We start from the raw sequence: 13,680 nt of genomic DNA, 5'->3' as shown, positions 1-13,680 counted from the left end.
GTAACAAGTTACGTGAACTTTGAAGGCATATTTTATCAACATAAGGCACTTTTCTTCAGCTAATTTTTGTCAGATGAGGGCGGCGCCATAGTATCGTCTTTGGCTTTCGTCTGGGAGTGATTCATCGATAACTGCCTCGGGGTTGACAGAACTGGCTGGGGAAAACTGTAGCAGTTGTCAGCCCCCCTCCCCCCGTCCCCCGTCTGGCACCGTTATACGACAATCTTGTTTGTATTGCGGGAATGTTTTATTTTGCTTGTTATACGATAACTCGACTATCTTGTGTCATTCTAACGAAAGGGTTTCAGGCTTGAATGGGGGAATGGGATTCCCATGTAACTAGATGCACGGTACTCCGACGATATTGATCTAACAGCCAAATCCTGAATTTATGGGGGTTTTGCCATCTGCCGCCTCGCCCAGAGCGTGTCAGCTGTCTGTCTTGTCATTCTACCATCCTCTCCCCAAGGAAGCCTTGCAACACACTTGGACACCTTTGAAAAATGTAAGGGTGCTTGGCAACACTTGACAGAGATGAACTAGCCTCTCCCTTGTGTGGAAGTGGGCGATACCGGTTACACACAGCTGAGCATGTGCATAAAGGGGCGGGACCCTGTACCTCTGAGAATTGCCGGGATTTCCTCACTGAATCCAATCCATTTCATTAACACTGTTCAAAATGTCAAGCGAAGACAGGCGCTCCTGGCCGTACCTCAAATGACACTGTCATTGTCCTAGCAGTGGCGATCGTAGTTCTACTGTTTTTCAATCATGTTTAAAGATTCTGAAAATGTTTGCTTGTAATTACTTAAAATTACTTAAAATTAAAAAAAATGATTTTCTACATGAGGACCATAATTTGGCAGTAATGGTGTAATAAAACAGATTATCTAGCCTATTGTGCAACTCTTTGTTGCTTTGTTTTTGTTCCTTTCCGCCCCCTCTTATTTCATGACTGAGTCGATCCAGTTTCCTACCCTCTATCCGTCCCGGTCCATTGCTAAAATAATAAACTTTAACATATTATATATAGAAAGAGTCAGTCCTTGACCTCTGACATGGCATGAATGGGAGTCAAGACCAACTTGAATCCAGTAGGGTATGCAGGAAATGTTGTAATGTGTCATGGCTAACCATTACAACTCTACAAGAGACAAGGATGGAATGTCATACTTCCTGGTCATCACCGGACAGGCTATGGTACCTGGGTAAATCATGGTTATGGAAAGCTGTTTAGGCATGGGCAGGTTTGTGCTGATAAATCATGCATATTGTTATTGCTTTCCAATGATGCTTAGATAAGGATATTAAGATTGATGATGCATGAAATGAAAATTAACTGTTTCAATTGATGCACCACCATTTTCCATGTTTGGTTCTATCAGAGCTGATCAGCCTACTCCTGATCACTTGGGGAGTTGTCCTGGCATTGTGGGGCACATTGTCAGCAAAATCTACACTAGTAATACATGCCTCGTACAGAAACATTCAATGAAAAGAGTAAAATACACTGAAATAACACTATGTTCTACTTTGCCTTGGTTTTATATGTTTTTTCTATGATTTTGTGTAATAACCAGAATGTTTCTGATATTTTGGATCATTCTGATTTAGGAGCAGTTTTATTGTAGAGGAAGATATGGAAGAGAGTGTTGTCAAGGTAACTAGTTTGCCCAACACAGAAATGTCTCTACATCTGACTATGGTAACATGGGACTGTCCAATGAAATGATGACAAATAGCATAATGGTATGTGACATTACCCCACATCCAAAGTAGGAAATATTTAGACTTGACCTTGATAGCCAAGATATCAATTCACATTAACTAATCCTTTGGTTGACACCGAATCCTTGTATGTTAAATATATATCCCATTGATGGCGGGTATGATGTTGGCTTGCTGTGCAAGAATTTGATAAACATGTCCTTGAAAGGTAACACTTCCTTTGAAACTCAAGTTAAGCAATATGATTGATGTCATTGTTTTTGTTGAATGTTCTTGACAATGTATTCATGTTGTATATTGTAGAGCCTGTCTATGATGATCATCTATTACTAGTATATGAAGTTCTTTAGTTCATGGTGAGTTGTGTATTGTAGATCATGTTTCTGTCACATCTGTTCAGATGTTGTCCTAAGTACCCGCAATCGTATCAGCCAGCCGGCAGTTTGGCAATAAACCCACAAGCATCGGTTATAATGTCATACCTCAGTCAATGGTTAGAGAGCCTCTGTCGGTATTTTTTGTGCTGTACTCATGCATGTAGGACTGAAACTCTAAGTTCATTACTATTACTCCTATAGCACCAGTGTGTAGCTCTGTCAGAAAGTCAATGATGGAAGAATTTGACAAAGACTTTATCTTCAGCAGATGACTACACATAGCCAATCATTTGTTAAAACTACAAAGTACATTGAAAACACATCTTTGATTCCAAATACATGTGGTTACTGATGAAACCAAATTGAATAATTCCATTCTCATCTTAATATGAAAAGTACACTTTGTATGTTATTACATGTACATTTACCTCATACCTTTGTTTTATTGAAATATGTACGGACATATGGTAGAGGCTCAACATTATGACTACAGCGTTCGAAATACCCGTCTGCAATCTGCAAATTGCATAAAGATTTTCAAGATTGCAGAAGAAAAATTAAACAATCTGCAATTTTGCAGAAGAAAAAAAATCAGACTCCGGATTCAATGGCTCTCAATTCAGGAGATAATATAGACTTACTAGTACTAAGCAAACTAGCGGCACTGTAAATAAACTGAAGCCCACAGCGCCGCGCAAGATGGCGGCGTTTCGGTGCGTTCCGACTGCCTGGTGCTACTTGAGGTCAGTTTTTTTCGGGGGGTTTCGACACTTTCCGTGATAATTTCGGGGACGAATCATGTGAGAAAATGTTAAATTCGTGCATTTCCGTTAACCCTCGCTAATCTCCGCGGTCACGATCTCGGGGTCGGCAAAAGTCGGGAAAACAATTCCCGGATGTTCTAGCGTAAACAAGTATGTCGCAAGCTAAGCTGCGATTTCTTCAGAGCCCGAATTAACTCGGGGCATGGGCGCGATGACAGAAGGAACGAAACGGTGGCCACTACATTAGCCCGTGGTCCTTGAAGCCCAGGTGGCAGCGATGTAGTTGAGAACTACTCGGATAGATATTGAGCACCGCCTTGTGTTGAAAAGACGGTACATTTTCTCCTGTGCCTACACAGTGGGGAGGGGGGCACCCACGTGAAAAACTAACATCGCCGGGCCGTCTCCCCGAATGTCCGAAGTCCGATGTTTTAAACCGATAGCGATGTTTCAGATTTATACAAAAACTACACAGAGGCCAAGGTTTGCGTAAAGGCGTTTTATTTTGAATTTTATATTTTTTCTCGGTTTTTGTCATGTTTTCTGAGGGTCTGCATGCCCTTTTTCGTGAAGCGTTACGAGCGATTTTAATTCACCGTTAATCGTTACCGGCAGCCCTGAATTTACCGTTAAGCGTTATTGGTATATTAATCGTGAAGCGTTACTTGTTGTCATCCTGAATTCAACGTTAAGCGTTATTGAGTAATTCCTCGTTACGCAGGAAAAAGCATTTCAGTGGGTCAAGATTTCAAAATTTTCTCCAGGGAGCACATGGCCCCGGCGAAAATATATCGTTAAGGTGCACCCAGCCCCCCACAAAATTTCAAGCTGAAACACTTCTATTTCTCACTCTACCAGCAAAGTTTTCTCCTCAGAATTCAGGAAATTAAGCGTTTCGCGGTTCAAGATTTTAAAATTTTCCCCGGGTGCATGCCGGGCCTCCGTCGAAAAATATTGTCAGGAGGGCGTCGACCCCCAAAACTCCAAGCTGAAACTCGTCTGTATTTTTTCACAAACAGAGATATCATTAAACTTAACTTACATTACCAGTAATATTTGCCCATCGAAATGCAAGAAATAGCGTTTCAGGGTGTCAAGAATTTTCCCCGGGAGCATGTCGCAGCTCCGGCGAGGTCTGGAGGGCGTGTCACGCCCCTCAAAAATCAAGCTGAAACTCTTCTGTATTTTTTTTTTTTCAAATTGAGATGTCATAAAACTTAGCTAACTCTTCAGCAAAATCCCCCCCTCAGAATGCAGGAAATAGCGTTTCAGAGGGTCAAGATTTCAAAATTTTCGTCGCGCCTTCGGCGCTCGTCATCGTGATCATGAACATTTTGTCCCACCAATACGAAATTTCCTGTCGCCGCCGCCGTTCGGAGCAGGCGTGCGAGAATGGCATGGCGTAATAGGTCTCTTGCCACAAGATCAGGACGACTAGTTGCAAAAAACCGTAATCTTCAGGGGTATCTCATGTTCTAAAGATGCTGAATTTACCGTTAAGCGTTATCGGCTGACCTGAATTTACCGTTAAGCGTTGCCAGGACCCCCCCATGCAGACCCTCTTTTCTGTGGGCCGTGGATGTGTCACAGGTCGTGTGATCTTATTTATCAATCATAAATACGCCTCAGAACACGTATTTCTCGCAAGGATATAATTCCCTTGTCCTCCTTATCAGGCAGGCTGTTGAATTTGATTTTAATTTTATTACACATACTGAAATGATCATACGAATATTTGATTTGATTAATATTGAATAAAGTCTTTAGCTGTTGCAATTTTCGCTATTAATTTGAATATTTTTCACACACATGCATGTTATTCCTCATAAAAACTTTGCTAGTGATAATCAAAGATGGAGTGAAAGAATAAAGAATTACAGCAATGTTGCAAAGCTCTAGATATAATGTAAGTAAGTAGGCATTATTAAGTTGAGAAGGTTGTAGTATGGAGGCATGTGTATTTGCAGAAAATATTTTCAAATTGCAGAAAAAATTTTTGACATTCTGCAATATTGCACAACACTGAAAAAAAGTATTTCTACCACTGTGACTATGAATATGAGTTTGATGAACATTTTTCTATTTGTAGCCGATCATATGACCATCCTCTACCAGGTTGCCATAAAAAGTTTGTTGGGCTATTTTAGAAGTGATCGGCTCTTGTGTCAAACCCATTTCGGGGAGGGAATTGACATCAGCACACAACAGAGGAGCCCTGGACTCATAGGGCAAAGGTGCGATCCTTCAGGAAATGTAGACTGCTTGAAGGGAAAGGGCACTGTAATCTCTTGAACTGTATTTTCTCATGTAGGGAATGTATACAAACTTCAATCATACACTGGGGGAAACAGTTCATGTCTACAAAGGAAGGGTTGCACTACTTAGATTAAAATGGTGTCTTGGTACAGACCACGTCACGTGAAAATCTCAGTCCTCCCCCAGTAATCTTCATTGATAGCCTAGTTGGAAAATTAATTAGGACATGGATCGGATCTGCTAATGCTGCCAGCTCTCTGGAAACTGCTTGTCGCCACACAAGTTAATTATTCCATACAAATAGCTATTTTATTAATAAGTTGTACATGGATGATCTGCGCAATCTATTTTTCTGAATTATGGATGCAGTGACATTTGGTATTTCAGGCAATAGGGCCATGGAAGATAGCTCAAGTAATTTAGAACTCAATGATTTTGATGAGTTTAATCATACATGATCAAAGTGACATGTAATGATTGTGTGTAGGCTATATATCTGCTCAACCGTGTCGGCCAATCTGCTTTTCTCGGTGCTGATCACTTCTAGCTCGAGTGCAGCAAAAATTAGCAATTTTATGAAGTGTCATGGGTTATTCCATTTATCACAAGGAGCATTCAATATGCTATATGCTGTGGACCCTGAAGTACAGAGGTTAGAAATTTTGCAACTTCTCCTTTTGTTGTAATGTCACATGAAAGGCCTAAATTGAATGTGCACCTCAGCAATGATGGAGATGCTCCCAATAAATTCCTGTTTGTGTGATGGGTGGAGACTTGCAAAGGAATGTGTTGAAGTCACCTCAGCAGCCACTGGTATGGATGGTCCAGCATTGTTGGAGGGAAACGTACTGTGTTTTACCATTGTAGAATAACATGATGATTTGGAATGAAACACCCATTTAATCATCCTGCATGAAATTGGGGGAATTTAGACAGGGGTACCTGGGTGAGTAGTGCTCATCGGTGCGTAAACTGCCATTTGTGTCCAAGGAAAGGGGAACGATTGGAATACATGGTTCCCTGTAACTTGAACATCCCAGATGCAGGTCATGTTTGCATTACATATGGCCTTGTGTACAAAAAAAATCATCTTCATTGCTTGAATTCCTTATCGTGCTATATCTCATATTGCATTTCCTTCCCTAAATAAGCCTTGCTTGGGCCTGGTGTGAAAACACCGTAATCAGTGTAATTGAATGGTACTTTAATCTGCCTTTAATTATTTACTGATGCATTCATCGCCACCATGTCAATGGGGAAATTGGTGTACTAGCATTAACCAAAAGTCCATTTAGCAATCCTCCGAAGACATAGTGGGTTTTCATATGTTAATGAGGCTAGTATTTCTCTAAGGAATCCTCTGCAGCTGATACTCCACTCCACTCCATGGAACAACTTGCTAAAGCAATCAAAGATTAAAACAGACTGAGTTATTAAAGTCCCTGCATTTTCTCACAAGTTGCCCTGTAGTACCTTTCATTGCTATTGCATGGCCAGTGGCCCGTGACCACTTGAGTTATTGGCCAGTTCCCGCCCCCTTCCCTCCCCTGATGAGCAGGCCTGATAGGGACTTCCAATCAGGATCAGTTACAAGGTAATTTAAACTTGGCACCACTCCGTACTGGACCCTAATGAAATGATGATGGCTGTATCTAAGCATTTTTCTGCTGTCTGTTGGTCAGGGCTGTCCTCATCTGCATGTGCATGAGCCATTGTACCCTAGAGTGGCCACAGAGCAGTGGACCTTTAAATACCAAGGGATTGCCAACTACTGCATATATATTGCAGGGAGGTTGTGTGGTCCCTGTATTGTATCTCAGGCCTGGAGAAGAGCTGGTGGGTACTGTGTCCTGTGGCTGTGGCTCACCAGATTTGTTGCTCTTGAGAGTGGGACTTGATATTACTGGTAAGTGTTAGGTTTCCCACAAATCTAATCTCAACTTGTAATGTACAGAGGTTCAACAACTTGCAGGTAGGTTTACATTGAGATGAGTGGACAACTTCCAAACTTGTTTTAGAAACTTAAAAGGCCATTTCCTGAAGAGGTCAGTGGATAGCAAAACCTGTCTGGAGGTAGATGTTGTTTCTGTAGTGTTGTTTTGTGTTGTTTACTGATCCCTTTATTTGGAATACGGTAGACCTATTGGACAAAGTGGACTTTGAACTTAGCAGTAGTCTTTGAATTATTAGAATCTAGCTTTTTTGTACTGAATTTTCCATGATGATACAGAAATCTCCAAGTTGAAACTTCCCAGGTTTCTTGTACTCAAATAGGGCGTTATTCCTTGGAAGTTAGATGTATGGGGATGTACTTGCTATCATCCTTTTCATCTGTATTTTGCCTCCCAGAACGAGCATGAATATTGCATACTTCCACGTTTTCCATCAGAAATTCCCCTGCTTTGTTGCCAGCTGTTAGCTTCAATGACGTAGAATAAAACCTCATAATGATTCGTGCCTCTTTATCCTAATGAAAAATTTATATAGCCCAACTGCTTCATGCCGGGCTGAGCTGGCTGTTAGGGTACCATATGCCTAGTAGCTGATAAAGTCCCTTCCAAGAGAGAGGCACATGTATCTTGTAAATACCAGAACCAAATTATCAATGATGAAATTCCAAGAACCCCTGAAAGATACAAAGTGGCAGTCACTTCCTTTGAAGAGGTGTGAAAGCAATCATGCACAACTCAGCTTAATTGCAAGCAACTCTAAAATGTTTACAGCAGCCATTAAACAGCAGTTGCTGTTGCCATTAACGTAGAATTGCTCATCATTTGCTCACACAATAAAGGTAACTATGAAAATGGAGTGAGTCTGTTATATACTTGTACTAGCCATTATGCAAAATTTCTCGTGGTTTAAGTGAAAAAGTAAAGTGATGAAAATTTTAAGAGGCAGTTGTATCCAATATTCATGTGGCCTTCAGCTGACAGAAAGGTTTATAATCAAAACTTTTTGGGCAGGCACATTTCTATGGCGACATTATTGTTTTTAAAAATTGATTCTGATCATTACTGTGCATTATACAAAATTTATGTAGAAACGCTGTATGAGATATGGTGCTTTACTAAACTTAGCACCCATAACAGTAAGCAACAACTTCACAAAATTAAAATGGGATGCCGGCTGTTTACCGCGTAGCTTGGAATACTAAAGAGCCGGTGCAGATAAATAATAGTAAAAGTGATGGCTGCATCTAAATCTCTGGCCTTGTTACCCTCTCAGTCTATAAAGTCCTGGGTAGCGGGCATCGGGAGCCAGGATTTGGGCCCAAGTGGTCCTCCAATTGATCACTCCCATTAATGTGTCATATGCTACATGATCTGCCTATTATCAATTTATAGCACTTTCTTTGGCAAGCTACCACACAGCTAGCTGCCGGGCATTGACATGTCTGGGTTTTTTTTTTTCCAAAGTTGATGTTGTCAATGAGAAAGGATCAAGGCCATGCCAGTTATTACAGACATGGCGAGGTACATCATCACTGATCGATGTAATCGCTGGCGCATCTGCTGCACTGAAACTGAGACCACAAGAATGCCTGGCATCTTGGCTCCAAAACAAACCAGCAGTAGTAGACGCAGAAGTGGACCAGATACATGTAGTGTGCAGTCTGCTTAAAAGTAGGAGTATTACAGAGAAGTATTAGGAATAGCTAAATTGGTATGAGGAGATGATATACAGCACTTCAGGACCATATCTGTTACCGTTGGTCATCGGTGAGTAGGTGAAATTTTTGTGGGTTTTATTTTATCGCAGGTCAGCACATTTAATGATAGTAGGCAATGTTTTACCACCATGCTGATTTGAGTCTACATGGTAATGCTTGTTTACATGTGTCACATGAGCTTACAACACAGTTGGTATTTCAATTTTTTTTCATTTCCAATTATATTTGTCCAGTTTATTGCCCACAAAATGACTCGCTGGCAGTGATCATAATTGGGAAGTCAAAAAACAAGTATTAGGCCATGTCAAAGCCATGGACCAAACAGGTTTGTAATCTGTGGAGATTTAGCTGTCTATTACACCTGAGGGGCTCAGGAAATGTCAGAGTTGAGGCCCAGCAGCTCCTCATAAACGTGTATGAAGTACCGCCGGAAGGTACAGTCTTCATTATTTACCAGGATTTCCCCAGCTGCACAACTGTTCAGCTGTCTAACTGCTCCTGACAGACATGCAGAAAACCACATTCTGACAGGATAAGCCTTATTATGTGCAATTCATAATAAGAAAAAGGGCTCTTGTGATGGATGGATACCTTTACAAAGATAAGCAGATCCAAAAGTTAGAGATAGGGTGTTCTTGGGTGTAGTTAGCATTTTCCATGTGGAGTAAGATGAGTCATTTGGGTATAAATCTGTCTGCATGCCCATCCTGATTCCTTACCAATGCTGGAAATATACTGCTTTCATGGATGCTGGGGTCAACTAATTAAGAGGTTGTTTCCATTGATGTTTCTATTACCAAGAGAAATCAATTAAAAGTCCCAATTATGCTGCTGCTGGGCTTTAGTCTGTAGGTGGGAAGGGTGCCCAGCATCGAGCTGGCCTGGCATACACCTTTGCTCACTGCCTGCTGCTCCTGTTTTTAAATTGCAGTAAACGTCAGTTTGAAATAGATGAGGAGCCCAAAATTAGGTCATCATCCTTCTGTGGATGCTACAGCTGTGATTTCAGTGACATTTACGGTAATTACATTTGAGACAAAGCTGCATGGTGTGATCCAAATACACTCCGCTCTTTTGGTGGGCTCCAGCCATTGGAACATTCTTAATCTGTTTTTGCCACATGCTGTAGAGTTTCAGCATGCCTTGCCAAAATCTACTCCAAAAGGAGCTGGTTGCCGAATACAAACAGCCCATCATGGGTCTGAAAGCCGGTGACGTCTCCAGGATTAGTGATTGAGATGGTGCTGAGATGCTGCTGGGCAAGCCACACATTACATTCACCCCTTTGGTTGCAAATTGATGCTGGACTAGTGTACCTGTATATTGGATGGCCACCTCTATTTAAATGATAAAATGAGCACTTCTGGACGCAATGGTCCATTGAATGTAGCATTTGCAGTTGATCTGTGCCCGGGGTGATGATCCGGTCTTGTTTTGCAGATTGCATGCTTTCATTCCAAATGTGTCTGTCGTGGATTCTCCTTTTTTGATCAGTGCAATCATTTATCTTGATTCTGTTTACGCTCTGCCAGGGTATTGATCCTTGGGCACCCAATTGTATCGTGTCGCTTTATTGCTTCATTGCCATAAGAAAGGGAAAGGGATGAGTAGTCTTTATATAGTTCTTCTGATGGACTCTTGAGCCTCTCTATGGCATATAAGCCTTAGCGCTGCTGCATTCGCACCATTGTGCACCAGCAATATTTGAGGCTTACAGGGTTGGCCAGGTAGGGTGGTAGGCATCCATTGCATCTGCATTTTGTAGGTCTTATATACCGTAGTAGATATTTTTGCTGAAGCTACCTTTGTCTTTTGTCGTTTGATTTTGCTCGTTTGTAAGATATTTGCGTGCATGCCATAATAGTTACGATAATGACATACAACATGGATGACATACCAGGCAATTTCTTTGGTTACCGTTCAAGTCTGGGTTATCGCATGAGTTGAAGATACCTGTTCTGATATCCCTTGTGTTTATTTATGAGCCCATGTACTAGTAATGATTCTGAGAGTAGTCTTCTCCAGACCAAACATTTGTTCTATGTTGGATATTTACAGTGCTTGTTAGTTACCCTTCTGTCTCCTTATCTCTCTACAGCATGGAGCAGTCAGGGTTGTTTTTCTGCGCGGCGTATTGCTCGCTGGTGCCTGCCTGACTATGCACTCTCATGTAGTATTATCACTGGCAAGTAGATTGGTATGCAGATACAAGTATAGTAATATTGTATTGATCTCCTGTAAGCCAGTGTAAGAGATGCAGAGGCAGTTAACATTTGTGCCCAAGGTTTTAGTGTGGCTTGTCGTGCCGGCTTATTAATACCTATGCCCTCCTTGTGCAGCGGGTTGCTGCCAGAATTTCTGAATAGGTTAGAAATTGCCTGGTGACAATGTATTGAAGTAATCCCCCAGCTCGCTCCCGTCTAAAATGCATCAGAGTTTTAATTCATCACTAGCTTGTAATGGAAGCACATTTGATTGATATGGAACATCAAGCATTTCTCAATCGCAACAAATTATTTCTTCTGAAATCTTTTAATTCTGATCCGGCCAATTCTCTTATCAGATTTAAAGCGTTGTCATTAATTAATTTAATGAGTTCCTGTTACATGTTATTTCCCCTGGCTCTCCTGAGGCCCCACCAGCATAGCATTAGTGTCCGAATGCTGAAGTGTGAATGTGCAGTTACAAATTAAATGTTGTGTTTTGCATGGTGATATAACGACACAATATTAGGCCTACCAGCGGAAGAATTAAAAGATAATTACTTGTGTCTGAATCAATTGCTGGCGCCTATCTCAAAGGGGCTTCAATCTTCTTGCCCCATATTTCCATTCAGCCTTCCTACATATTAGTTCTCTACTTTGGGTATTTAGCATTATCTTGTGACACGTCACTCCCGCATTCATCACAGAGCGGAATCACCCACTAATGACAAGGCAGATTTAGTATCGTGGCTCGTCCCGCCAGAGTACTGTCGCGTGTAGCCGGCAGCTGAGGGTACTCTTCACTCTTGCTCTTTGCTTCAAATTTTCCACAAAGCAGACTAGTATTTAGCCATATGTATTCAAGTTCTATCCTGCAACATCTGCGGACAATTTCAAGTGAACACAGCGAGATATTATTATTTTCCTCCTCAACTTTGATAAGAATGCAACATCCATCAGGTTAATCTTGACTGTCAGTCGCCAGCGATAGTGTTTAATGGTGTTCCTTATTCCTTTTCTCTCTATGTTCCTACAGACTTCAGTGGACGATGACAAGTCAGCAGGACCTGTACATCGACTCCACTGCCGTGAAGAAGGAGCCTCTCAGCCCTGCCCACAACGGCATGCTCACCAGCGACATTGTCAGTGCCACGACCGAGGCACACCACAACTACGCTCGCACAGTTATACCAAATGGAACTGACTACCACCATCAGGAGAATGGACACCACATGCAGAATGGTCACAACTCTTCTGATGAAGAGAATAGGTATGACTCGAACTCCTCCAGTGAGATACTTACAAATGGTGCGACGGAAGACCGAATGATGAAGTGCGAGTACATGCTGCACTCGTTGCCAAAGCGGCTATGTCTCGTCTGTGGTGATGTTGCATCTGGGTTTCACTATGGAGTGGCGTCGTGTGAAGCCTGCAAAGCTTTCTTCAAGAGGACAATACAAGGCAAGTCATCATCTTCCTGTATCTATCTAGACATTAGAATTAGATAATGGAAAATGACAAGTGTTTCTTTCGAAGGGAAAGTTTTGAGTACAATAGTAAAGAAGCATTCTCTTTTTCCAGTGTTTGAAACAATGAATTGTATTTGCTTGTGAGCAACACAGTTGACCCTATATGCACAAGCAGTCATTTATATTACTGTACATTTTTTCTCATGACCAAGAAAATAATCATTAATGATATGACAATGAGACTAGTTTTATTAACCTTTAGGATGATTATATTGTATCCAAGCTGTCCTTTTTATTTGGCTACAAGCAATATGACATTACACAAATGTAGAGAGAGGAAAGATGGTTAGCTAAAGTTTTGTGTCAGGTCTAAATCCCCAGTCGTTTGATGCTGGGTTGATGTAAACATGTTTTTCGTTGCCCCGACATGCCAGGGCCTTTCTGCTGTGTGCAATTTTTAGCCTTCCTATTTCCCAAGCATATAACTTCCTAATCCTCTTGCAGGCAACATCGAGTACAGCTGTCCTGCCACAAACGAGTGCGAGATTACCAAGCGGCGCCGCAAATCCTGTCAAGCCTGCCGCTTCACCAAATGTCTCAAAGTTGGCATGCTCAAAGAAGGTAAAAATTCGCTCTTAACAAAGTCCAGCAGTGTACTTGGAAGTCTCTTAGTGGGCTACCTCGCACATAGTACAAGTCATTTTGCACACATCACAGCATCAGACCAATCATCCCTCCTCTCAAGCTGCCACGGCAGCACCCACCAAAGATCCTCTCCAGTAGGATATGTAATGGCCGCAGCATATTCAATAATTTTCCACTTGATCAGGCTGTTGCACATGCAGTTACAGTCCTTCATGCATAAACATGCCAGTGTTTTGCTCAACTACATGCTGGAAAAGATGTGTTGTAGTGCTGAAGGCTGAATCTCTCTATAATTGCTTGTAATCGGGTTTGAGAACATTTACATCTGTGAGGCTGTTCTTTGCTAATTGAAACACCACTTGGTAACCCTTACCTCATCATCCCTAAATCCCCCAGCCCTTGGTGCACTGACCATGCCGTATGAACCTCAATTTTGTCCCTTATTCTCGTTAACTGCTTTCCATCATGGTGTGTTCTACATGTGAAATGCCATTACCGTGCGATAAAAAGGGCTGTGCAGCCGGGCTTATATTACAGGGGACTTTGGTCCACTGTTGGCGCCGAAAT

At 41.7% G+C, this 13,680-nt stretch overlaps 1 protein-coding gene across 14 annotated transcripts in view; it reads left to right on the top strand.

The window, feature by feature from the left end:
* LOC136432842 (estrogen-related receptor gamma-like) overlaps window positions 1–13,680 on the top strand; it is a 53,506-nt gene that overhangs the window by 20,603 nt on the left and 19,223 nt on the right. For 8 of the 14 annotated variants that reach the window (XM_066424403.1, XM_066424409.1, XM_066424410.1 and 5 more), the window contains exons 2-3: window positions 12,036–12,460; window positions 12,973–13,089. In XM_066424403.1, the coding sequence (XP_066280500.1) occupies window positions 12,036–12,460; window positions 12,973–13,089 (542 nt within the window). Of the gene's footprint in view, window positions 1–1,224; window positions 1,248–6,897; window positions 7,032–8,714; window positions 8,845–12,035; window positions 12,461–12,972; window positions 13,090–13,680 lie in introns of those variants that run through there. The other 6 variants (XM_066424415.1, XM_066424406.1, XM_066424414.1 and 3 more) reach the window with 3 other exon arrangements.

The sequence above is a fragment of the Branchiostoma lanceolatum genome, chromosome 4 (assembly GCF_035083965.1).
Source record: "Branchiostoma lanceolatum isolate klBraLanc5 chromosome 4, klBraLanc5.hap2, whole genome shotgun sequence".
In the NCBI taxonomy this organism is placed as follows: domain Eukaryota; kingdom Metazoa; phylum Chordata; class Leptocardii; order Amphioxiformes; family Branchiostomatidae; genus Branchiostoma; species Branchiostoma lanceolatum.
This window is presented reverse-complemented; position numbering and strand designations above follow the sequence as displayed.